Raw genomic sequence first — 27,196 nt, forward strand, 5'->3', positions numbered from 1 at the left:
ATATACCTTTGACTATTGGATGTTCTTATAGGCACTTTAGTATTGCCAGTGTAACAGTACAGTATATTGCGCTGTTTATGACTTCAAGCCTATCAACTCCCGAGATTAGGCTGGTGTAACTGATGTGAAATGGCTAGCTAGATAGCTGCGAGCCTGCCTGCTGCTTACGAGCCTGCCTGCTGCTGCCTACCATCGCTCAGTCAGACTGCTCTATCAAATATCAAATCATAGACTTAATTATAACATTATAACACACAGAAATACGAGCCTTTGGTCATTAATATGGTCGAATCCGGAAACTATCATTTCGAAAACAAAACTTTTATTATTATCGCATTTACCCTGACTCTGCGTGCAATGAACGCAAGAGAAGTGACACAATTTCACCTGGTTAATATTGCCTGCTAACCTGGATTTCTTTTAGCTAAATATGCAGGTTTAAAAATATATACTTCTGTGTATTGATTTTAAGAAAGGCATTGATGTTTATGGTTAGGTACATGTTGGAGCAACGACAGTCCTTTTTCCATGAATGCGCACCGCATCGATTATATGCAACGCAGGACACACTAGATAAACTAGTAATATCATCAACCATGTGTAGTTAACTAGTGATTATGATTGAATGATTGTTTTTTATAAGATAAGTTTAATGCTAGCTAGCAACTTACCTTGGCATCTTACTGCATTCGCGTAACAGGCAGGCTCCTCGTGGTGTGCAATGAGAGGCAGGTGGTTAGAGCGTTGGACTAGTTAACTGTAAGGTTGCAAGATTGAATCCCCGAGCTGACAAGGTAAAAATCTGTCGTTCTGCCCCTGAACAAGGCAGTTAACCCACCGTTCCTAGGCCGTCATTGAAAATAAGAATGTGTTCTTAACTGACTTGCCTAGTTACATAAAGGTAAAAAATAAATAAATACAATTTTAAAAAATGGGCCAAATCGGTGTCCAAAAATACCGATTTCCGATTGTTATGAAAACTTGAAATCGGCCATTCCGATTAATCGGTCGACCTCTAGTACCAACACATCCTCCGAGAGCAAGTTCTCCCAACCATCCAGGAACAGTTTGGTGACGAACAATGCCTTTTCCAGCATAGTGGAGCACCTTGCCATATGGCATATGGCAACTAAGTGGCTTGGGGAACAAAATATCGATATGTTGGGTCCATGGCCAGGAAACTCCCCAGACCATAATCTCTTTGAGAACTTGTGGTAAATCCTCAAGAGGCGGGTGGACAAACAAAACCCACAAATTCTGACAAACTCCAAGCATTGATTATGCAATAATGGGCTGCCATCAGTCAGGATGTGGCCCAGAAGTTAATTGCAGCATGCCACGGCGGATTGCAGAGGTCTTGAAAAAGAAGGGTCAACACTGCAAATATTGACTCTTTGCATAAACTTCATGTAATTGTCAATAAAATCCTTTAACATTTGAAATGCTTGTAATTATGCTTCAGTATTCCATAGTAACATCTGACAAAAATATCTAAAGACACTGAAGCGGCAAACTTTGTGGAAATTAATATTTGTCATTCTCAAAACTTTTGGCCACAACTATACCCACACACACAGACGCATTTAGTATTTCACACTTACAGATAGACATGTTCCACAACCATCGAGGGATGTGATTGTTTCTGTTTTGTTAAAGGGAAACCTCCCCTATGTTAAATAATCTGACAGGGTATCAGTGTTCCTGATCAGAGGATCTTGGCTGAGATCAGTTTAAAGAGACAGACTGGTGTCTGTTTTTTCATTCCTTGCCCAATACACAATTCAGTCATATTAATAAAATAATATCAGAGGAGGCAGTTGAAAGAGTTGATCAGTTTGTGTCATGTCTCACTTGCCCTTTCATTCCTCAGGCCAGACAGAGCAGCATGGCTTCCAGCCTGACTGTGGGTTCGAGCTGAGGGATCACTCTTAAGTGGCCCTCAGATCTGTGGCTTAGGTTTACAGGCCCACCCCTGGCTACAGCTGAACACAGCTGTCTCATGTTTCAGAGCTGGAAGGCTCCCAACAGGCTGTGTAGCCCGGGCCCCATTGCCCTGGATAGATAAGGATCTCCCAGCAGCGCTGTAGCCATTACTCCCTATATAAGACTCAGGAGAGAGAGTCAGGGAGGTGTGTGTGTGTGTGTGTGTGTGTGTGTGTGTGTGTGTGTGTGTGTGTGTGTGTGTGCGTGCGTGCGTGCGTGCGTGCGTGCGTGCGTGCGTGCGTGCGTGGTAGAGGGGTAGTGGAGGTTTCATAAGGACCCGAGCGGTCCAGTCTCATTTAGACTGTTTGTGCAGGTTCATATGAATGTTTCTATTATACTTTTGGGTTGAGGTCATCCAGTGGACTACACTGATAAAACTGAAGAGGTACACCATTTTTTTCGTGATATCCAATTGGTAGTTACAGTTTTGGTCCATTGCTGCAACTCCCATACGGACTCGGGAGAGGCGAAGGTCAAGAGCCGTGCGTTTGCTGAAACACTACCCTGCCAAGCCACACTGCCCACTTAACCCGGAAGCCGGGCGCCAGTTGGACGGTGTTTCTTCCGACACATTGGTGCGGCCGGCTTCCGCCCACCACAGGGGTTGCTAGAGCGCGTTGGGCCAAGGCCGAACCCTCCCCTAACCCGGACGATGCTGGGCCAATTGTACGCCGCCTCATGGGTCTCCCGGTCTCTGCAAGATGCGATACAGCCCGGGATCAAACCCGGAACTGTTGTGATGCCTTTAGCACTGCGATGCAGTGCCTTAGACCGCTGCGCCACTCGGGAGGCCTGAAGAGGTACACTTTTAGAAAAAAAGGTGCTCTCTCGAACCTAAAAGGGTTCTTCAGCTGTCCCCATAGGATAATCCTTTGAATAACCATTTTTTTGGTTCCAGGTAGAACCTTTTCCACAGAGGTAGTAGTAGTAGCAGAAGTAGTTGTAGTAGTCGTAGTAGCAGTAGTCATAGTCGTAGTAGTAGCAGTAGTAGTAGTAGTAGTAGTAGTAATAGTCGTAGTAGTAGTCGTAGTAGTAGTAGTCATAGCAGTAGTAGTAGTAGTAGCAGAAGTAGTCGTAGTAGCAGTAGTAGTCGTAGTAGTCGTAGTAGTAGCAGAAGTAGTAGCAGTAATAGTAGTTGCAGTCGTTGTAGTAGTAGTAGTAGTAGTAGTAGTAGCAGCAGTAGTAGTCGTCTTCGTCGTCGTATTAGCATTTATATTATTATTAGTAGTAGCAGTAGTAGTAGTAGTAGTAGGAGTAGTCATAGTAGTAGTAGCAGATGCAGTAGTAGTAGTAGTCGTCGTCCTCATTGTAGTCGTATTAGCATTTATATTATTAGTAGTAGTAGCAGTAGCAGTTGTAGTATTGTTATTATTATTATTAGTAGTAGTAATATTAGTTGTTGTCGTAGCAGTAGTAGTAGGTGTAGTAGTAGTGCTAGTAGTCATCCTCGTCGTAGTAGTATTAGCATTTATATTATTATTAGTAGTAGCAGTAGTAGTAGCAGTGGTAGCAGTAGCAGTAGCTGTAGTAGTAGTCGTAGTAGTAGTAGCAGAAGCAGTAGTAGTAGTAATAGCAGTAGTAGTAGTAGATGTTGTAGTAGTGTTAGTAGTAGCAGTAGTAGTAGTAGTAGCAGTAGTAGTAGTAGTTGTAGCAGTAGTAGTAGTGTAACGGATGAGAAACGGCTAGCTTAGTTAGCGGTGCGCGCTAAATAGCATTTCAATCGGTGACGTCACTTGCTCTGAGACCTTGAAGTAGTAGTTCCCCTTGCTCTGCAAGGGCCGCGGCTTTTGTGGAGCGATGGGTAACGATGCTTCGAGGGTGACTGTTGTTAATGTGTGCAGAGGGTCCCTGGTTCGCGCCCGGGTATGGGCGAGGGGACGGTCTAAAGTTATACTGTTACATTGGTGACAGCGGTGGGATCCGTAGCAGTAGTAGTCATAGTAGTAGGAGTAGTAGCATTTATATTATTATTAGTAGTAGTAGTAGTCATAGTAGTAGCAGCAGTAGTAGTACAGTGCCTTGCGAAAGTATTCGGCCCCCTTGAACTTTGCGACCTTTTGCCACATTTCAGGCTTCAAACATAAAGATATAAAAATGTATTTTTTTTATGAAGAATCAACAACAAGTGAGACACAATCATGAAGTGGAACGACATTTATTGGATATTTCAAACTTTTTTAACAAATCAAAAACTGAAAAATTGGGCGTGCAAAATTATTCAGCCCCTTTACTTTCAGTGCAGCAAACTCTCTCCAGAAGTTCAGTGAGGATCTCTGAATGATCCAATGTTGACCTAAATGACTAATGATGATAAATACAATCCACCTGTGTGTAATCAAGTCTCCGTATAAATGCACCTGCACTGTGATAGTCTCAGAGGTCCGTCAAAAGCGCAGAGAGCATCATGAAGAACAAGGAAGACACCAGGCAGGTCCGAGATACTGTTGTGAAGAAGTTTAAAGCCGGATTTGGATACAAAAAGATTTCCCAAGCTTTAAACATCCCAAGGAGCACTGTGCAAGCGATAATATTGAAATGGAAGGAGTATCAGACCACTGCAAATCTACCAAGACCTGGCCGTCCCTCTAAACTTTCAGCTCATACAAGGAGAAGACTGATCAGAGATGCAGCCAAGAGGCCCATGATCACTCTGGATGAACTGCAGAGATCTACAGCTGAGGTGGGAGACTCTGTCCATAGGACAACAATCAGTCGTATATTGCACAAATCTGGCCTTTATGGAAGAGTGGCAAGAAGAAAGCCATTTCTTAAAGATATCCATAAAAAGTGTTGTTTAAAGTTTGCCACAAGCCACCTGGGAGACACACCAAACATGTGGAAGAAGGTGCTCTGGTCAGATGAAACCAAAATTGAACTTTTTGGCAACAATGCAAAACGTTATGTTTGGCGTAAAAGCAACACAGCTGAACACACCATCCCCACTGTCAAACATGGTGGTGGCAGCATCATGGTTTGGGCCTGCTTTTCTTCAGCAGGGACAGGGAAGATGGTTAACATTGATGGGAAGATGGATGGAGCCAAATACAGGACCATTCTGGAAGAAAACCTGATGGAGTCTGCAAAAGACCTGAGACTGGGACGGATATTTGTCTTCCAACAAGACAATGATCCAAAACATAAAGCAAAATCTACAATGGAATGGTTCAAAAATAAACATATCCAGGTGTTAGAATGGCCAAGTCAAAGTCCAGACCTGAATCCAATCGAGAATCTGTGGAAAGAACTGAAAACTGCTGTTCACAAATGCTCTCCATCCAACCTCACTGAGCTCGAGCTGTTTTGCAAGGAGGAATGGGAAAAAATGTCAGTCTCTCGATGTGCAAAACTGATAGAGACATACCCCAAGCGACTTACAGCTGTGGCGCTACAAAAGTAGCGCTACAAAAGGTGGCGCTACAAAGTATTAACTTAAGGGGGCTGAATAATTTTGCACGCCCAATTTTTCAGTTTTTGATTTGTTAAAAAAGTTTGAAATATCCAATAAATGTCGTTCCACTTCATGATTGTGTCCCACTTGTTGTTGATTCTTCACAATAAAATACAGTTTTATATTGTTATGTTTGAAGCCTGAAATGTGGCAAAAGGTCGCAAAGTTCAAGGGGGCCGAATACTTTCGCAAGGCACTGTAGTAGTAGTAGTAGTCGTCCTCGTCATAGTCGTATTAGCATTTATATTAATATTAGTAGTAGTAGTAGTAGTATTGTTATTATTATTAGTAGTAGTTGTAGTAGTAGTAATATTAGTTGTCGTCGTAGTAGTAGTAGCAGTTGCAGTATTAGTAGCAGTAGCAGTACTAGTAGTAGTAGCAGTAGTAGTAGTAGCAGTAGCAGCAGTAGTAGTAGTAGTAGTAGTAGCAGTAGCAGCAGTAGTAGTAGTTGTAGTAGTCGTCCTCGTCGTAGTCGTATTAGCATTTATATTATTAGTAGTAGTAGCAGTAGTAGTAGTAGTAGTAGCAGTAGCTGTAGTAGTAGTTGTAGTAGTAGTAGTAGTACTAGCATAATTAGTTGTAACAGTAGTATTAGCAGTAGCAGTAGTAGTAGTACTAGTAGATGTGGTAGTAGTAGTAGTAGTGTTAGTAATAGCAGCAGTAGCAGTAGTAGTAGCACTAGTAGATGTAGTAGTGGTAGTAGTACCAGTAGATGTAGTAGTAGTGTTAATAGTAATACTAGTAGCATTATTATGGTAGTGGGTGAGCCTACATTTTCCTGGGAACAGATGGTTTTCATTATAACTTTGTAGATAAGCTCTGACTTTGAAGATAAGCTCACCTAAAGCTGTTTTTTTCTGAAGCTGGTTATTACATACTAAAACATACATAGTAATAAATCACTGATAGGTACTAAGGACATCAGCTTTGAGGAGCACTAAGTAAGATGCCTAGTTAGGGGGCTCTTTTCCACGCTCCCTTAGGGTTTGTCATTATGTTGCCTCCTCCAGGATCCCAGTTGGAGCACCTTGTTACCCTCTTAAACATGGTTAGACCTCGTTAGTGGTTTTCCTCAGGGATCGTCATTAGTTTTGCTCATTAGGGATCTGTTTAACCCCCCAGGCCTCAAACCCTCTAGTGGAGCCTGAGTGATGACAGTTTTCCACAATTGCTGAATCTTTGGCCCATTTTTCCGAAACTCTAAACACAGAACACAAAACCACAAACACAAAATGGAAAACTCTACAAATCTCTAGCAAAAGCAAACACTGCATTCAAAACTGTTTTATCTCTTTCCAAAATGTTTTTGATGACACACACACCCATCATATGAATACATCTGTCTACCAACCAACAACACACTGATGTGCTCAACACAAAACACTACTATGAATATCCCATCAGTAGGTTTATGCCTTTTGCATTTTCAGTTTTACACTGTAACCGGTTATAAAAGATTGTTACAGTAATGTATACCTACTCAAATATACATAAATAAACACACACATGCAATACAGTAACAAAAACAGTGTCATTTATTTCCAAAATGCTGTATTTTTGAACACTTGTACAAAAATAAAAAAATGAAAGTGTCTCATTCTTTCAAAACTCTAAACAAAAAAAGACAAAAACACATGAAAAAAAAAGACATTAGGCAGCATCCTACCTCCTATTTTGGTCTGGCTCCAGCACCTCATCTACATCACAAGTGATGTTCTCCCTGGCTACACACCGGGGAAAGAATCATCTGGAGTGACGGATCCAGCCGCCGAAAGCCACCACGTCAACTTCACCACATGCATCCTCCATTGTCTGGAGAAGAGGGTTGCGTGTGAGGGGATGGCGGTCATACACCTTCCATCGCCATGCCGAGAAGAACTATTCAATTGGGTTTAGGAATGGGGAATATGGTGGGAGGTATAGAACAATACATTCTGGGTAATCGATGAACCAGTTGCGGACCAGAGCAGCACGGTGGAAACTCACGTTGTCCCAGATGACAATATACCTGGGCTGCTCTGGTCCACCCCTCTGCTCGCCTGGAATGAGGATGCCATGTAGTGTGTCCAGGAATGTGATGAGAAGGGCAGTGTTGTAGGGACCAAGGTTGGCATGGTGATGGAGGACGCCTTGCTGGCTGGTGATATTCCCTCCACACTGTCCATGGACATTCACAATGGCACGGTGGTCAAAAATGTTCCGTCCCCATTCCGTTTTTGTTGGATAGGTTGAAGCCTGCCTCATCAATGTAAATATAAACGTGCTGAATTGCAGCGGCATCCAGCTCCACGACTCTCTGAAACAGACAACAAGACAATATGTGACATAGACCTAGAGCAGTCAATATGGTGAGGTACAATACACTGGATTACAGTACTGTAATGTGTCTATACAGTGCTGATATGATAGAACATTCACATTTAGTATAGTACTTGCACATATTCGCAACGCTGTTCTTTAACCCTCTCTGACTTTCGTTCAAATGCACCTTGTAGACCTGTTTCATCTGGATTCAGTTGCTCTGTAATACACGGTCCAATGTAAACAAGCCCACCTGGTGGATGTTATTGAATATTGTGTCTGCAATTATGTGGTTCTGGATTTCTTGTAGTCTAATGGAATTGTGTGTGTGTGTTTGTTTGTGTGTGTGTGTGTGTGTGTGTGTGTGTGTGTGTGTGTGTGTGTGTGTGTGTGTGTGTGTGTGTTTTTCATACAGGTCTAATGACACAGGGTGTGAGTAGTCTACTACAGGGGAGGAGAACCTTTGAACAGGGCCTTTCCTGTTGTAAAGGGACTAGAAGGATCCATAGGTGTGTGTGTACGTGCCTTCAGGAGCATACGTATGTCTGACCCCCATCCTGGGCCCCCTCTCTCCAACCTCCACGACCTGTCATATGAAATCAAGCACTCAGGGTTAACCGTTTGTTTATCCTGTAAATGATCCTGGAACGTGTGTGTGAATAGCTCACACACTTCATGACCTGTACGGTCAGCTAACACTTCACACACATTATGACATTGTGTTTGTGTAACTCACCTCATCCAGCTTTAGTGTGTGGCGGCCACCTGGGTGATGCAATGCACCGTGGCCATGTTGTGAACACCATTTTGTGAACACTCATCACATAATCAATTACTGCCGTGCTAAGGTAAATGACTCCTGTACAGTATTAACATATCCCTCTTATCGAACCGTTCAACTCTTTTTATGTTCTCACGTACCTAATCCTCTTTTGTGAAATGACCGCAATGATCCTCCTCCATTTCGTCCTTCCCTTGACCAGATTTGATGCATTAATGGAAACCATATTGTGCTAGACCAATCACCCGCAGCGTAGGCAGTTGCACTCCTGCCCTGGAGAGTCTCAGTGGTGTTGTGGCAGCTGAGGCACTTCCTGCTTTGGGGGGTCTGTTCTCCGGGCTCAAGTATAAACACTGCCACGGTCCAAAGCTGAGAGTGGGTAACAGGCCAGTCCAACACACGTACACATGCACATACACACACACACACACACACACACAACCACACACAGTTACATAACAGCGTATTGGGAAATGGCTCTTGACACCCCCCAGTTAAAACTGGCATGGTTAAGTCTCATGTTTTATTGGTTTGGTGTGCCTGCTGCTGTGAGTCAGCTAGTGCTGGTGATTTACTGTATATTATCTGTGTTTAAGGCATTTTAACATACCCTATGTCAAGTTCAAATGTAGTTTTATTGAGTTTTATCGTTTTATTTTGCACTTTTTGGCACATCCACCGTGTGCTTTGCTACTCTGGATAAATATTTGGGGGACGGGGACGGGGGGATGGGGGGTGGAAAAAGAGGAAGAGGGGAGAGGGAGACATATAGGGCACAGGAAGTGGTGAGAGAGTTGAGGGAGAAAGGGAGAGGAGAGTAGACAACTCTGGCTCTCCATTAAACAGAGACTCTCCATTGTTTTAGCTGGAATAGAGCATTTTACCTTTATTTAACTAGGCAAGTCAGTTAAGAACAAATTCTTATTTTCAATGACGGCCTAGGAACAGTGGGTTAACTGCATGTTCAGGGGCAGAACGACAGATTTGTACCTTGTCAGCTCGGGGGTTTGAACTTCCGGATACTAGTCCAATGCTCTAACCACTAGGCTACCCTGCCGACCCAATGGAGAGAGAGAGACTGAAAGAGACAATGAAAGAGAGACAGGGAGACAAAGATGGAGATAAGTAAGATGCCTAGTTAGGAGACAGAGATGGAGATATATATAATACTGTATATATACAGTACCAGTCAAAAGTTTGGACAAATCTACTCATTCTATGGTTTTTCTTTATGTCAAAGACTGCAGAGTGAAATAAAAGCAGCCAACAAGTGCTCAGCATTTGTGTGAACTCATTCAAGAGTTGGAAAAACATTCCAGGTGACTACCTCATTAAACTGGTTGAGAGAATGCAAAGCTGTCATCAAGGCAAAGGGTGGCTACTTTGAATAATATATTTTGCTTTGTTTAACATTTTTTTGGTTACTACATGATTCCATATGTGTTATTTCATAGTTTGATGTCTTCACTCTTATTCTACAATGTAGAAAATAGTTAAAATAAAGAAAAACTATTGAATAAGTAGGTGTGTCCAAACTTTTGACTGGTAATGTATATACAGTCGTGGCTAAAAGTTTTGAGAATGACACAAATATACATTTCCACAAAGTTTGCTGCTTCAGTGTCTTGAGATATTTTTGTCAGATGTTACTATGGAATACTGAAGTATAATTACAAGCATTTCATAAGTGTCAAAGGCTTTTAATGACATTACATGAAGTTTATGCAAAGAGTCAATATTTGCAGTCTTGACCCTTCTTTTTCAAGACCTCTGCAATCCGCCGTGGCATGCTGCAATTAACTTCTGGGCCACATCCTGACTGATGGCAGCCCATTCTTGCATAATCAATGCTTGGAGTTTGTCAGAATTTGTGGGTTTTTGTTTGTCCACCTGCCTCTTGAGGATTGACCACAAGTTCTCAATGGGATTATGATCTGGGGAGTTTCCTGGCCATGGACCCAAAATATCAATGTTTTGTTCCCCAAGCCACTTAGTTGCCATATGCCATATGGCAAGGTGCTCCATCATGCTGGAAAAGGCATTGTTCGTCACCAAACTGTTCCTGGATGGTTAGGAGAAGTTGCTCTCGGAGGATGTGTTGGTACCATTCTTTATTCATGGCTGTGTTCTTGGGCAAAATTGTGAGTGAGCCCACTCCCTTGGCTGAGAAGCAACCCCACACATGAATGGTCTCAGGATGCTTTACTGTTGGCATGACACAGGACTGATGGTAGCGTTCACCTTGCGTTCACAAGCTTTTTTTCCAGATGCCCCAAACAATCGGAAAGGAGATTCATCAAATTATGGTGGAAAATAAGTATTTGGTCACCTAAAAACAAGCAAGATTTCTGGCTCTCACAGACCTGTAACTTCTTCTTTAAGAGGCCCCTCTGTCCTCCACTCATTACCTGTATTAATGGCACCTGTTTGAACTTGTTATCAGTATAAAAAACACCTGTCCACAACCTCAAAGAGTCACACTCCAAACTCCACTATGGCCAAGACCAAAGAACTGTCAAAGGACACCAGAAACAAAATTGTAGACCGGCACCAGGCTGGGAAGACTGAATCTGCAATAGGTAAGCAGCTTGGTTTGAAGAAATCAACTGTGGGAGCAATTATTTGGAAATGGAAGACATACAAGACCACTGATAATCTCCTTCGATATGGGGCTCCATGCAAGATCTCACCCCGTGGGGTCAAAATGATCACAATAATGGTGAGCACTAGGGGGGACCTAGTGAATGACCTGCAGAGAGCTGGGACCAAAGTAACAAAGCCTACCATTAGTAACACACTACGCCGCCAGGGACTCAAATCCTGCAGTGCCAGACGTGTTCCCCCGCTTAAGCCAGTACATGTCCAGGCCCGTCTGAAGTTTGCTAGAGAGCTTTTGGATGATCCAGAAGAAGATTGGGAGAATGTCATATGGTCAGATGAAACCAAAATATAACTTTTTGGTAAAAACTCAACTCGTCGTGTTTGGAGGACAAAGAATGCTGAGTTGCATCCAAAGAACACCATACCTACTATGAAGCATGGGGGTGGAAACAGGATGCTTTGGGGCTGTTTTTCTGCGAAGGGACCAGGACGACTGATCCGTGTAAAGGAAATAATGAATGGGGCTATGTATCGTGAGATTTTGAGTGAAAACCTCCTTCCATCAGCAAGGGCATTGAAGATGAAACGTGGCTGGGTCTTTCAGCATGACAATGATCCCAAACACACCGCCCGGGCAACGAAGGAGTGGCTTCGTAAGAAGCATTTCAAGGTCCTGGAGTGGCCTAGCCAGTCTCCAGATCTCAATCCCATAGAAAATCTTTGGAGGGAGTTGAAAGTCTGTGTTGCCCAGCAACAGCCCCAAAACATCACTGCTCTAGAGGAGATCTGCACGGAGGAATGGGCCAAAATACCAGCAACAGTGTGTGAATACCTTGTGAAGACTTACAGAAAACGTTTGACCTTTGTCATTGCCAACAAAGGGTATATAACAAAGTATTGAGATAAACTTTTGTTATTGACCAAATACTTATTTTCCACCATAATTTGCAAATAAATTCCTTAAACATCCTACAATGTGATTTTCTAGATTTTGTTTTCTCATTTTGTCTGTCATAGTTGAAGTGTACCTATGATTAAAATTACAGGCCTCTCTCATCTTTTTAAGTGGGCGAACTTGCCCCATTGGTGGCTGACTAAATACTTTTTTGCCCCACTGTATATACAGAAGGTGGAAATGTACATACACCTTAGCCAAATACATTTAAACTCACTTTTTCAAAATTCCTGACATTTAATCCTAGTAAAAATTCCCTGTTTTAGGTCAGTTAAGATTGCCACTTTATTTTAAGAATGTGAAATGTCAGAATAATAATAGAGAGAATTATTTATTTCAGCTTTTATTTCTTTCATCACATTCCCAGTGGGTCATAAGTTTACATACACTCAATTAGTGTTTGGTAGCATTGCCTTTAAATTGTTTCACTTAAGTCAAACCTTCCACAGGCTTCTCACAATAATTTGGGTGAATTTTGGCCCATTCCTCCTGACAGAGCTGGTGTAAATGAGTCAGATTTGTCTGCCTCCTTGCTCGCACACGCTTTTTCAGTTCCACCCACAAATGTTCTATAGGATTGAGGTCAGGGCTTTGTGATGACAACTCCAATACCTTGACTTTGTTGTCCTTAAGCCATTTTGCCACAACTTTGGAAGTATGCTTGGGGTCATTGTCCATTTGGAAGACCCATTTGCGACCAAGCTTTAACTTCCTATCTGATGTCTTGAGATGTTGCTCAATATATTCACATAATTTTCCTGCCTCATGATGTCATCTATTATGTGAAGTGCACCAGACCATCCTGCAGCAAAGCACCCCCACAACATGATGCTGCCACCCCCGTGCTTCGCGGTTGGGATGGTGTTCTTCGGCTCTCTTTTTCCTCCAAACATATCGATGGTCATTATGGCCAAAAAGTTATATTTTTGTTTCATCAGACCAGAGGACATTTCTACAAAAAGTATGATCTTTGTGTCACGTGTCACGCCCTGGCCTTAGTTATCTTTGATTTCTTTATTATTTTGGTTAGGTCAGGGTGTGACATTGGGTATTTATGTGTTTTCTCTGGTCTAGGGGTTTTTGTATGTTTATGGGGCTGTTTCCTTTCTAGGTAGTTTGTATGTCTATGGTTGCCTAGATTGGTTCTCAATTAGAGGCAGCTGTTTATCGTTGTCTCTGATTGGGAACCATATTTAGGCAGCCATATTCTGTGGGTACTTTGTGGGGGTTTGCCACATTTGTTGTTTTGTAATTGTGTTCATGTTGAGTTTCTCATATTAAAAACCATGAACTCTAACCACGCTGCATTTTGGTCCTCCTCTCCTTCGACGGAAGAAAACCGTTACAGAACCACCCACCAAAACAGGACCAAGCAGCGTGGTGACAGGCAGTGGCAGGAGGAGCAGCACAATCAGGACCATTGGACTTGGGAGGAGATCCTAGACGGGAAAGGACCCTGGGAAGAGCTGGCGGCAGCGAAGGCGGAGAGACGCTGGTATGAGGAGGCGGCACGGATGGAAGCCCGAGAGTCAGCCCCAAAAATGTATTGGGGGGGCACACGGGCACCTTGTTATGCTGTGGAGCGCACGGTGTCTCCAGTGCGGGTGCATAGCCCGGTGCGGTACATACCAGCTCCTCGTATCGGCCGGGCTAGAGTGGGCATCGAGCCAGGTGCCATGAAGCCGGCTCTATGCATCTGGTCTCCAGTGCGTCTCCTTGGGCCGGCGTACATGGCACCAGCCTTACGCATGGTGTCCCCGGTTCGCCAGCACAGCCCAGTGCGGGCTATTCCACCTCGCCGCACTGGCAGGGCGACCGGGAGCATTCAACCAGGTAAGGTTGGGCAGGCTCGGTGCTCAAGAGCTCCAGTGCGCCTGCACGGTCCGGTCTATCCAGTACCACCTCCACGCAACAGCCCTCCGGTGGCAGCCCCCCGCACCAGGCTGTCTCTCCGTCCTTTGTCTACAGGCACTCCCGCCTGTCCAGCGCTACTAGAGCCTTCCTCCTCTCCAGCTCCGCCAGATTCTCCCATCTCTCCAGAGCTGCTAGAGTCTCCCATCTGTGCAGAGCTGCTGGAGTCTCCCGCCTGTCCAGAGCTGCTAGAGTCTCCCGCCTGTCCAGAGCTGCTAGAGTCTCCCGCCTGTCCAGAGCTGCTAGAGTCTCCCGCCTGTCCTGAGCTGCTAGAGTCTCCCGCCTGTCCTGAGCCACCAGTCTGCAAGGATCCTCCAGAACCGCCATAACCGACTTGCCAGAACTATAGTTTGTTAACAAGACATTTGTGGAGCGGTTGAAAAACAAGTTGTAGTGACTCCAACCCAAGTGTATGTAAACTTCTGATATATACAGTGCCTTGCGAAAGTATTCGGCCCCCTTGAACTTTGCGACCTTTTGCCACATTTCAGGCTTCAAACATAAAGATATAAAACTGTATTTTTTTGTGAAGAATCAACAACAAGTGGGACCTAATCATGAAGTGGAACGACATTTATTGGATATTTCAAACTTTTTTAACAAATCAAAAACTGAAAAATTGGGCGTGCAAAATTATTCAGCCCCTTTACTTTCAGTGCAGCAAACTCTATCCAGAAGTTCAGTGAGGATCTCTGAATGATCCAATGTTGACCTAAATGACTAATGATGATAAATACAATCCACCTGTGTGTAATCAAGTCTCCGTATAAATGCACCTGCACTGTGATAGTCTCAGAGGTCCGTTAAAAGCACAGAGAGCATCATGAAGAACAAGGAACACACCAGGCAGGTCCGAGATACTGTTGTGAAGAAGTTTAAAGCCGGATTTGGATACAAAAAGATTTCCCAAGCTTTAAACATCCCAAGGACCACTGTGCAAGCGATAATATTGAAATGGAAGGAGTATCAGACCACTGCAAATTTACCAAGACCTGGCCGTCCCTCTAAACTTTCAGCTCATACAAGGAGAAGACTGATCAGAGATGCAGCCAAGAGGCCCATGATCACTCTGGATGAACTGCAGAGATCTACAGCTGAGGTGGGAGACTCTGTCCATAGGACAACAATCAGTCGTATATTGCACAAATCTGGCCTTTATGGAAGAGTGGCAAGAAGAAAGCCATTTCTTAAAGATATCCATAAAAAGTTTTGTTTAAAGTTTGCCACAAGCCACCTGGGAGACACACCAAACATGTGGAAGAAGGTGCTGTGGTCAGATGAAACCAAAATTGAACTTTTTGGCAACAATGCAAAACGTTATGTTTGGCGTAAAAAAAAACACAGCTGAACACACCATCCCCACTGTCAAACATGGTGGTGGCAGCATCATGGTTTGGGCCTGCTTTTCTTCAGCAGGGACAGGGAAGATGGTTAAAATTGATGGGAAGATGGATGGAGCCAAATACAGGACCATTCTGGAAGAAAACCTGATGGAGTCTGCAAAAGACCTGAGACTGGGACGGAGATTTGTCTTCCAACAAGACAATGATTCAAAACATAAAGCAAAATGTACAATGGAATGGTTCAAAAATAAACATATCCAGGTGTTAGAATGGCCAAGTCAAAGTCCAGACCTGAATCCAATCGAGAATCTGTGGAAAGAACTGAAAACTGCTGTTCACAAATGCTCTCCATCCAACCTCACTGAGCTCGAGCTGTTTTGCAAGGAGGAATGGGAAAAAATGTCAGTCTCTCGATGTGCAAAACTGATAGAGACATACCCCAAGCGACTTACAGCTGTAATCGCAGCAAAAGGTGGCGCTACAAAGTATTAACTTAAGGGGGCTGAATAATTTTGCACGCCCATTTTTTCAGTTTTTGATTTGTTAAAAAAGTTTGAAATATCCAATAAATGTCGTTCCACTTCATGATTGTGTCCCACTTGTTGTTGATTCTTCACAAAAAAATACAGTTTTATATCTTTATGTTTGAAGCCTGAAATGTGGCAAAAGGTCGCAAAGTTCAAGGGGGCCGAATACTTTCGCAAGGCACTGTATAGTTTATGTATCAGCTAATGAGCAAGTTCAGTGCATTTACTAACACTCTAATCCCAATGCATAACTACAGAGGGTTACTATCTAAATAAAGTGAAAGACTGTTGAATTAAGTTAATATGCAATAATCACTCAAAACATCCAAATCTGCAACTGTTGTTGGGATGATTGAAATGACCTTCTAACACTTGAGCACCTTGTCTTTCCTGTTGGTGAGGAAAAAACGCATCAGAGGCTTAATGTTAACATGTAATTTTATTGTCGTTTCTCGTTTATTCTCCATTTTTAGTCATACTGTATGCCAAAAAATATTTATATACAAAATACATTCATTTTTACTTCTTGACAAAAACACAAAACAATTTACAATATGATACACATTGGCCTACTACGTTAACAAAGAGCAGAGATCGTTGTAACAGATTCTGTAAAAATTGTCCACAGTTCCGCTTTTCAAATCAAGTGTTTCTGTCTCAAATGAGATGCGGAACAAACAGGGACTAAGTAATCTTATTGCATCATCCATTGGCACCCATTTCAAGGAGAAGAAACACCTCTGGGTGTATGGAAAGACATCTGGGTGTATGGAAACACCTCAGGGTGTATGGAAAGACCTCTGGGTGTATGGAAACACCTCAGGGTGTATGGAAAGACCTCTGGGTGTATGGAAACACCTCAGGGTGTATGGAAAGACCTCTGGGTGTATGGAAACACCTCAGGGTGTATGGAAAGACCTCTGGGTGTATGGAAACACCTCTGGTGTATGGAAACACCTCAGGGTGTATGGAAAGACCTCTGGGTGTATGGAAACACCTCAGGGTGTATGGAAAGACCTCTGGGTGTATGGAAACACCTCTGGTGTATGGAAAGACCTCTGGGTGTATGAACAGACCTCTGGGTGGTGTATGGAAAGACCTCTGGGTGTATGAACAGACCTCTGGGTGGTGTATGGAAAGACCTCTGGGTGTATGGAAAACTAAGCAAAATACAAAACAACAAAAATATTATGTTTTTCACATCTGAATGTAAACACTTTGATAAATACAAAGTTGGAAACAACGCTTGGGAAAAAAAATTAACTTTTGCCGGAAGCATAAGATTATAAGGTAATAGAATGATTAAAACCTCCTATGGCAGCTTGCAGATAGTTGTCACTACATAGCCATGCTAGAGAGGACAAAGGTAAAGTGTTTTTTTTAGCCAGAAATTCCACTTTAACAACTAACCCAAACCTCAACCCTTTCTCATTTACCTTACTCCTTAACCCTAACACTCCATTAATAACAAACAGCTAACGTACTTGCACTGCTGATGATATAGCCAATTTGGTCCTCTCTAGCATGGCCATCTAGTGATGACACTTGCAGACTGGTTTTGTGACAGTTGACCCAAAGCATCTTTTTGTCTCTCTCACCTCTGTTCTTTCCTTTTCATTTTTCTCTTTATATCTGTGGTAAATGATGTTTGTTCCACTTCTACTCCTTAGACTATGTATACTAATGCTTCTCACCGTGTGTGTGTGTGTGTGTGTGTGTGTGTGTGTGTGTGTGTGTGTGTGTGTGTGTGTGTGTGTGTGTGTGTGTGTGTGTGTGTGTGTGTGTGTGTGTGTGTGTGTGTGTGTGTGTGTGTGTGTGTGTGTGTGTTACCACTGCTTCTCTAAATGGGAAACACTCCTCTAACAGGGCACATTCTTCTCCAGTCTCTTTAGCCATTAAAGAGAGCTGGTGTTGTTGTTCATGTTCACATTGTTGTTGCAGTCTCAGCCGGTCGGGCTGTTCTGCACTGCAGGTCTTAGGGCAGCATAATTAGTTTATAATGGTGACGACGAAGATGATGATAGTTAATTTAAATGATGATTTACATGATGAAAACGATGGTTCATTTAAATGATGATGATTATGATGATGAAAATGACTGTTCATTTAAATGATGATGATTATGATGAAGATGTAGAGTTGATTTAAACGATGAAATGATAGTTCATTTAAATGATGAGGATTAGGATGAAGATGATGAGGATTATGATGATGAAGCTGATAGAGTTGATTTAAACGATGATGATGATGAAAACGTCATCAGAGTTAGTTGATGAACTGAGCACCCCCGTGAGGCACAATCTCCGTCAAGCCCCACCCAACTACATTCCCCCTCTGCTCACACCCCTCACCGTCTTGCAAAGCCAGCTGGGATATCTCCTCCTCCGTCAGCACACGGTCCCACATGTTCACCCCTGTCATCTTCCCAGCGAATGCCAACTTGGCATCGAAGCCTCCCTCAAACCCAGGCATCTGACTCCCACTGCCACCTGACCCTCCAGAGACCCCACCGTCGTTCTTCTCCTGCCCCAGCTGGAGTGAGCCTCCATCCGGTAACATGTGGCCCTCGGCCACCCCGGGTGTGTATGCCACTCTGTGTCCATCGGCCCATAGTGACGCTATGCCCTGCTCAGAGCTCCAAGCCCCACATAGGTGGGTCCAAACTCCTCCTCCTTTCACCACTCCCCGTGCCTCCACCAGGTGAGCCTCTCCTCCCACGGTGAAGAGAGCCCTTGTTCCGCTAAGAAGGAGCTGTATCTCATAGGGGTTCCGTTTGGTTCCGTAGGAAAACAGCACAGTTCTGTTGGAGACGGAGACGGGCTTGGCCCACAGGCACACGGTGAAGGAAGAGAGGGAGAGAGGGAGGTCTGGTGTCACTGACGAGAAGATGCGACGGGAACGCATAGGGAAGAGAAGAGCGGTCTCACAGCCTGCGAGAGAGGAGGGAGGGAGGAGAGGATGAGAGAATAGCTTTAGTCATTTTGCGGTTATTACTGATCTGAAAGATGACAAAATCAGGAGAGAAATCAAGAGTGAGATGGACAAAGACCCTGTATGCTGTCTCACAGGGCTTCTTCAGTCCTAAGCTCTGTTCTCACAAGCACTACAGATGACCAGATCATATTGTCTTTATCTCACATCAAGAAACACTTCACTAGATATTAGTTATGTATATATAATGTACAATGTTTCCGCTGACGTCATTGCCACCACGCCCCAAAAAAATAAGGAACATGAAAAAATATGTCTGCCAAGGCCGAGGTGCACTTTGCATGTGCTAGATCAATCAGGGTCCCTGTGTGTTACCTCGGGTGGCGGGTTACCCCAACTTACCCTAACAGGTAGGCCTACGTGATATTAACTGTTTATGCAAGTTTTTTTGTGACATCAAATTCTTCAATAGGAACCTAACTAGTTAAAAGATCACTAGTTAAAAGATTAGCCCAGTAGGGTAAATACAGGTAGACAACCCCATGCTTCAGCCTATTCATTTATAGCCACTATGCTGCATCAGTTGGGCTACAGGTGATCATTGTTATTGCTAAAAGCATACATGTTAATATGGACCGTGCATAGGCTATATGCATGGTCCAATATGTTAAAATAATTGTACCAAATCATTTTAGCATTATGTTATTGGGTTCATTTCTAGAGGTGGAAATTATATATATTCATTTTGGAGTAGAATGTCCTTTTGAAGTCACCTTCACCGCTACCCCTAACCCCACCCCCACCCCTAACCCTACCCCTAACCCTAACCCCACCCCTAACCCCACCCCTACCCCTAACCCTACCCCTACCCCTACCCCTAACCCTACCCCTAACCCTAACCCCACCCCTAACCCTACCCCCACCCCTAACCCCACCCCTAACCCTAACCCCACCCCTAACCCCACCCCTAACCCTACCCCTAACCCTAACCCCACCCCTACCCCTAACCCCACCCCTAACCCTACCCCTAACCCTAACCCCACCCCTAACCCTACCCCTAACCCTAAACAGTCGTGCCAAGGATCTCTATGGTTGAACCTTTAACAGTCATGCCAATGGAGCAGTTTGGTATTTGAGCGGTAGACCATGGTGTGATCAGTGTACAGAGAGGGTGTTTGAGGTTCAGGCTGCGGTCAGTGTTAATGATGTCATAGACCAAAAGTTTTTCCCTGTCTTTTCCCACTCGGCGGGCGCAGTCGTTTTTTTTCTTTCTCTCTCTCTCTCTCTCTCTCTCTCTCTCTCTCTCTCCTTTAGGCGATGAAAGAGTAAACTGTATGCTCACCATGTCTGTTTCTTATCACACTGTGCGTGTGTGTGTGTGTGTGCGTGCGTGCGTGCGTACGTACGTGTGTGTGTGCGTGCGTGCGTGCGTGTTTCTGTGTGTATGACTAAGTGGGTTTTGAATCAGTGTGGACAGCTCCCTTTCCCCTCTCTCTGCAGCAGCAGCAGCATTCTGATAGCTAGGTCATGACACTGAGACTCCTCCTACCAGACCCTAAATGTTGACGTTACATTTGTCTCAGGTTTCTCTCCGGGGGTAACCTTTCCCATCTGGTTCTGTTTCCCAGGGTGTTTTGCTGTGGTTGCTTTGTCGACCTGCTAATGATTATACCTCCTTCTGCTCAGTATCCAGGTTTACAGGGCGGATGATATAGACGGTGTGTGTGTGTGTGTGTGTGTGTGTGTGCAATGTAAAAAGCATTGAAGTTCTATCTGATTAATGCTGGGAACTGGAGCTGGCTCACTGAAAGACCTGGCGGCTATATGTATATATGAACAGACTTGATTCAGAGAGACTCCTCTTTATAGAACAATAGCCTTGTTGCTCTCTGGGCTTATTGTAAGTCCTCAAACTCATTTTGTTTTTGATTGAATTTCAACAGAGTAAGTAGGTAGAGGTCTGAACAGGGCCTGTGGGTGTATTTCAGATGCAGAGACTGAGCTTGGAACACGGAAAGGCACTCTAGTAAGAATCAATTCATATTATTCATTTTTAAGAAAAATTTACCAGAATTGTTGTTTATATTCATACTCTCTAAGTATATATTTCCTATTTTCATTCTTTCAAGAATGATGGGTTGTTAATGATCACATTGCCTGGGAGGGATGTCTGGTGTGATTCTGGTGAGAGGAGTGCTGTATTACCTGATGGTGTCTAAACATCTTCTACATTATGTAGAGCAGGGCTTGTCAACCTGGTTACTGTACCACCAAGTACATGTTGCTCTGCCTAGAGTACCACTGAAATACCCCCTCATGTGCAGTTTACCAGTAAGTCTACTGTCTCATGAGTCTTTTCAAGTTCCCCATGTGGATAGGTCAGTACTAGTGCCCCTGGTTGGGTCAAGTTCCCCATGTGGATAGGTCAGTACTAGTGCCCCTGGTTGGGTCAAGTTCCCCATGTGGATAGGTCAGTACTAGTGCCCCTGGTTGGGTCAAGTTCCCCATGTGGATAGGTCAGTACTAGTGCCCCTGGTTGGGTCAAGTTCCCCATGTGGATAGGTCAGTACTAGTGCCCCCTGGTTGAGGACCACTAATGTAAAGGATGGCAGGATGTATAGACAGGGACACAGGAAGTGGTGTTCTCACCTGCAGGCAGGTGTCGTTGCTGTGCCGACTTGAGCGCGAGCTCTAGCACTGCCCTCGTCTTCGCCAGCTCTGTCACCACGGCAACCAGCATCTCTGCTGATGCCACTTCCTGCTGCAAGTTTTCCCCCTTAGCCTCTGGATTACTCAGGCAGATGTTTTCCAGCTTGATAAGTTGGATAGCCTGTGTCCTCACTGCAGTTAGAAGCTGCTGTAACAGCTTTTCCTGATGGCTATTCCCAGCTGAATTCCCAGCATCAGTGCTTCGATCCTGTCTGAGATGCTCCATGCTCTCCCTGAGGCGAGCCTCCATCTGCATGGACATCCTCCGCCCAGCGGTCTCCACCGCAACGCCACAGGCCCCTCCGTACTGAGCCACGAACCTGTGGTGAGGAGAAGAAGGATTAGAGAGGGATTACATCAGAGACCAGGAAGTACAGTACACATGGGAGCCAAGCTAGCCAACTGCACCAGTAGTTTCTTACGCCCAATTCCACATGGACTCCTGTCAGATATACACAGGTGTACAGAGGTTAGGGAGGTAAAGGTCGATTTCGGATTGCTGGTTATGATCCATTGGCTGAGAGTTCCATTTATAATGAACAAAAAAATGAACGCAACATGAGTTACAGTTCATAAGGAAATCCGTCAATTGAAATAAATGTATTAGGCCCATTAGACTCATTATGCAGGGCACAGCCATGGGTGGGCCTAGGAGGGCATAAGCTCACCCACTTGGGAGAAAGATTCACCTACTGGGGAGCCAGAATGAGTTTTTCACCACAAAAGAGCTTTATTACAGACAGAAATACTCCCCAGCACAAGGTGCACCTGTGTAATGATCATGCTGTTCAATCAGCTTCTTGATATGCCACACCTGTCTGGTGGATAGATTATCTTGGCAAAGAAGAAATGCTCACTAACAGGGATATAAACACATTTGGCGATAAATAAGCTTTTTGTGGGTATGGAAAATGTATGGGATTTTTTATTTCAGATCATGAAACATGGGACCAACACTTTACATGTTGCGTTTATATTTTTGTTCAGTATATATACAGTACCAGTCAAATGTTTGGACACACCTACTCATTCAAGTGTTTTTCTTTAGTTTTACTATTTTCTACATTGTAGAATAATAGTGAAGACATCAAACTATTAAATACACATATGGAATCATGTAGTAAGCAAAAAAGTGTTAAACAAATCAAAATATATTTTATATTTGAGATGCCACCCGTTTCCTTGATGACAGCTTTGCACACTCTTCTTATTCTCTCAACCAGTTTCATGAGGTAGTCACCTGGAATCCATTTCAATTCACAGATGTGCCTTTAACAGATGTGTGTTTAATTTGTGGAATTTCTTTCCTTAATGCGTTTGATGCCAATAAGTTGTGTTGTGACAAGGTAGAGGTGGTATACAGAATGATATGATATATTTGGTAAAAGACCAAGTCCATATTATGGCAAGAATAGCTCAAATATACACAGAGAAATACATGAAGGTCAGTCAATCCAGAAAATGTCAAGAACTTTTAAAGTTTCTTCAAGTGCAGTCGCAAAAACCATCAAGCGCTATGATGAAACTGGCTCTCATAAGGCCCGCCATAGGAAAGGAATACCCAGAGTTACCTCTGCTGCAGAGGATACGTTCATTAGAGTTACCAGTCTCAGAAATTGCAGCCCAAAAAATGCTTCACTGAGTTCAAGTAACAATTGTTCAGAGAAGCCTGCATGAATCAGGCCTTCATGGTCGAATTTCTGCAAAGAAACCACTACTAAAGGACACCAATAATAATAAGAGACTTGCTTAGGCCAACAAGCACGAGCAATGGATATTAGACTGGTGGAAATCTGTCTTTTGTTCTGATGAGTCCAAATTAGATTTTTTTTTTTTTAATGAGACGCAGAGTAGATGGACAGATGATATCTTCATGTGTGGTTCCCACCGTGAAGCATGTAGGAGTAGGTGTGATGGTGTTGGGGTGTTTTGCTGGTTCCACTGTCAGTGATTTATTTATAATTCAAGGCACACTTAACCAGCGTGCTACCACAGCATTCTGCAGCGATACACCATCCCATCTTGTTTGAGCTTAGTGGGACTACCATTTTTTTTTCAACAGGACAATGACCCAACACACTTCCTGGATGTACAAGGGCTATTTGACCAAGAAGGAGAGTGATGGAGTGCTGCATCAGATGATCTGGCCTCCACAATCACCCAACCTCAACCCAATTGAGATGATTTGGGATGAGTTCGACCGCAGAGTGAAGGAAAAGCAGCCGACAAGTGCTCAGCATTTGTGGGAACTCCTTTTGGAAAATCATTCCAGGTGAAGCTGGTTGAGAGAATGCCGAGAGTGTGCAAAGTTGTCATCAAGGCAAATGGTGGCTACTTTGAAGAATCTAAAATCTAAAATGTATTTTGACTTGTTTAACACTTTTTTGGTTACTACATAATTCCATATGTGTTATATCATAGTTTTGATATCTTCACTCTTATTCTACAACGTAGAAAATAGTAAAACTTAAGAAAAACCCTTGAATGACAAACTTTTGACTTCATATAAGTTCATATACATAGCACAGACTTTCTTCTCAAAAACCAACCTTAGCATCTCTCCACGCAGCGACCCCAATTCCACCTTGATGATGTCATCGGAGAACTGCAGAAGCATGTTCTCCCTCATCTGAGAGTTCTCCAGCATGGAGAAGAGCTTGTCCCATTTAGTCATGTCTGTAGCCTTACAGGGTCCTGGGGCTGGGGTAGCTGTGGCTGAGAGAGGGAGAAAGAGAGAGAGAGAAAGAGAGAGAGAGATGAGAGAGAGAGAGAGGAGAGAGAAGAGAGAGAGAGAGAGAGAGGAGAGAGAGAGGAGAGAGAAGAGAGAGAGAGAGAGAGAGAGAGAGGAAGTGAAATTAATGAATACAAGCCATCTAACATACATGCCTGTATGAACTGCTCCACCTCTCCTTCCCACTCAATTGAATTGAATTAAATTTAATTGAGTGGGAAGGAGAGGTTGGGTATGTTAGAGAGCTTTTTATTCATACATTTTAAGTCAACACTGAGATGTCTCAATAATCATTCACTTCCTATCCTTTCTCCTGTCAACTGTCCATCTCTCTCTTAGATTGTCCCTTTCTCCTGTCAACTGTCCATCTCTCTCTTAGATTGTCTCTTTCTCCTGTAAACTGTCCATCTCTCTCTTACATCCATCCAACTGTCCATCTCTCTCTTAGATTGTCCCTTTCTCCTGTCAACTGTCCATCTCTCTCTCAGATTGTCCCTTTCTCCTGTAAACTGTCCATCTCTCTCTCAGATTGTCCCTTTCTCCTGTAAACTGTCCATCTCTCTCTCAGATTGTCCCTTTCTCCTGTAAACTGTCCATCTCTCTCTTAGATTGTCTCTTTCTCCTGTAAACTGTCCATCTCTCTCTCAGATTGTCCCTTTCTCCTGTAAACTGTCCATCTCTCTCTTAGATTGTCTCTTTCTCCTGTAAACTGTCCATCTCTCTCTCAGATTGTCCCTTTCTCCTGTAAACTGTCCATCTCTCTCTTAGATTGTCTCTTTCTCCTGTAAACTGTCCATCTCTCTCTCAGATTGTCCCTTTCTCCTATAAACTGTCCATCTCTCTCTCAGATTGTCCCTTTCTCCTGTAAACTGTCCATCTCTCTCTCAGATTGTCCCTTTCTCCTGTAAACTGTCCATCTCTCTCTCAGATTGTCTCTTTCTCCTGTAAACTGTCCATCTCTCTCTTAGATTGTCCCTTTCTCCTGTAAACTGTCCATCTCTCTCTCAGATTGTCCCTTTCTCCTGTAAACTGTCCATCTCTCTCTTACATCCATCCAACTGTCCATCTCTCTCTTAGATTGTCCCTTTCTCCTGTCAACTGTCCATCTCTCTCAGATTGTCCCTTTCTCCTGTAAACTGTCCATCTCTCTCTCAGATTGTCCCTTTCTCCTGTAAACTGTCCATCTCTCTCTCAGATTGTCCCTTTCTCCTGTCAACTGTCCATCTCTCTCAGATTGTCCCTTTCTCCTGTAAACTGTCCATCTCTCTCTTAGATTGTCCCTTTCTCCTGTAAACTGTCCATCTCTCTCTCAGATTGTCCCTTTCTCCTGTAAACTGTCCATCTCTCTCTCAGATTGTCCCTTTCTCCTGTAAACTGTCCATCTCTCTCTCTGATTGTCCCTTTCTCCTGTAAACTGTCCATCTCTCTCTTAGATTGTCCCTTTCTCCTGTAAACTGCCCATCTCTCTCTTAGATTGTCCCTTTCTCCTGTAAACTGTCCATCTCTCTCTCAGATTGTCCCTTTCTCCATCCAACCGTCCATCTCTCTCTTAGATGGTCCCTTTCTCCTGTAAACTACTTTTTTCTCTCCCTTTGCTTGAAACAGTATCAATCTATTCCCGCTCTGTCCCTCTCTTTCTCTTTCCGTGTCCTGTATCCTGGCAATTTGAGTTATTGTCACAGTGTCTTTCTCTGGTGTGATAATGTGTTATGTTACTCTCCAGTGTTTGTTTGGGCCACTTCATCTTTAGTAATGTAATATCACATTACAAACTGCCCTGAGCAAATGTACTGTTGGTTATGGTTTTCTGTATGAGTACCAAGCATACACACACACACACACACACACACACACACACACACACACACACGCACACACACACACAGAGGAGCCTGCCTTCCAAAATAGCTGAGAGAAGAATTTCCCAATTAAATAGTATTTCTTTGATCAATGACCAGTCATTCATAATGGTCTTTTCCCAATAGGAGGCTAAAAGCTCCGGTCTCCTCTCGCTCAACTTACTCTCTGACAGAGAACATCTCTGCCCAGACTTTCCCAGACAATACTGACAGAACACATTGAGAAACACTCCCTCAGCCACAACTACTGGAGATAGATTGACTGACAGAGCACAGCTAGATCAGTGATTCCCAAATGTATGTTGCTTTATAACCCACCTAAAGCTTTTGGAAATTTATGAACCGCTGAATTGGAAGTGACTCACCATTCGGTAAACACTGGTCCAGATTATTTACATTATCTATGTACTGTACTTAATGTACTCTGGCAGAGAAGAGAGAGAAGAGAAGGAAGCGAGATACGAGAAGAGAGAGAGGAGAAGAGAGAGGAGAAGAGAGAGAAGATAGAAGAGGAGAAGAGAAGAGAGAAGAGAAAAGAGGAGAGAAGAGAGAAAAGAGAGGAGAAGAGTGAGAAGAGAGGGAACATGTCCAGATGTGCTCAGCACTAACACAGTCAGTGCTCACACTCTCTATGATTAGTCTTTGCGCGTCATATCCAGAGACGAAAAACTTGACAAAGACCAACACTGGACAGAGTACATCTAGACATACTTTTATAACCCACATACATAGCACAATGATTCTAAAATCAAACTATTTTAGTATGATATCTGGACACACACTGTCTGAACACAGCCATACAGATGTCTGAAGATACAGGGGTTGCCTTAACGCAGAATTCATAATTTTCACTGAGAAAGATAAATAAACGCAGACGAAATATCAAAACGCAGATCTAGTGATTCAGTTTCACTTCTTCACTCGGATAAGACATTTTTTCTGTGGTAAACATAAGAAATCTGATGGCCATGCATTGTTTTTGCTATAAAAAAAAGACCTTGCTCTTTCATTCTAAGCTAATTTACTGATGAGTGGCTGCTAACCAACTAGCGTTTGATTTCTAATGTCATCTGATGAAATCTAAGCTCTTTTCTGTGGAAGGTTTTGCATACATTT

General features: G+C 43.5%; 2 protein-coding genes across 2 annotated transcripts in view; one reads left to right on the forward strand and one right to left on the reverse strand.

The window, feature by feature from the left end:
• LOC110507223 (ventricular zone-expressed PH domain-containing protein) overlaps positions 1-27,196 on the forward strand; it is a 170,117-nt gene that overhangs the window by 37,559 nt on the left and 105,362 nt on the right.
• The window catches only part of LOC110508030 (pentraxin-related protein PTX3), a 12,297-nt gene continuing 1,371 nt past the window's right edge, over positions 16,271-27,196 (reverse strand). The window contains exons 2-4 of the mRNA XM_036965018.2: positions 24,040-24,205; positions 21,431-21,810; positions 16,271-18,780 (exon numbers count right to left, since the gene is read on the reverse strand). Of these exons, the coding sequence (XP_036820913.2) occupies positions 18,116-18,780; positions 21,431-21,810; positions 24,040-24,205 (1,211 nt within the window). The 3' untranslated portion in view covers positions 16,271-18,115. The remainder of the gene's footprint in view (positions 18,781-21,430; positions 21,811-24,039; positions 24,206-27,196) is intronic.

The sequence above is a fragment of the Oncorhynchus mykiss genome, chromosome 27 (assembly GCF_057628025.1).
Source record: "Oncorhynchus mykiss isolate SJ-2025 chromosome 27, ASM5762802v1, whole genome shotgun sequence".
In the NCBI taxonomy this organism is placed as follows: Eukaryota; Metazoa; Chordata; class Actinopteri; order Salmoniformes; family Salmonidae; genus Oncorhynchus; species Oncorhynchus mykiss.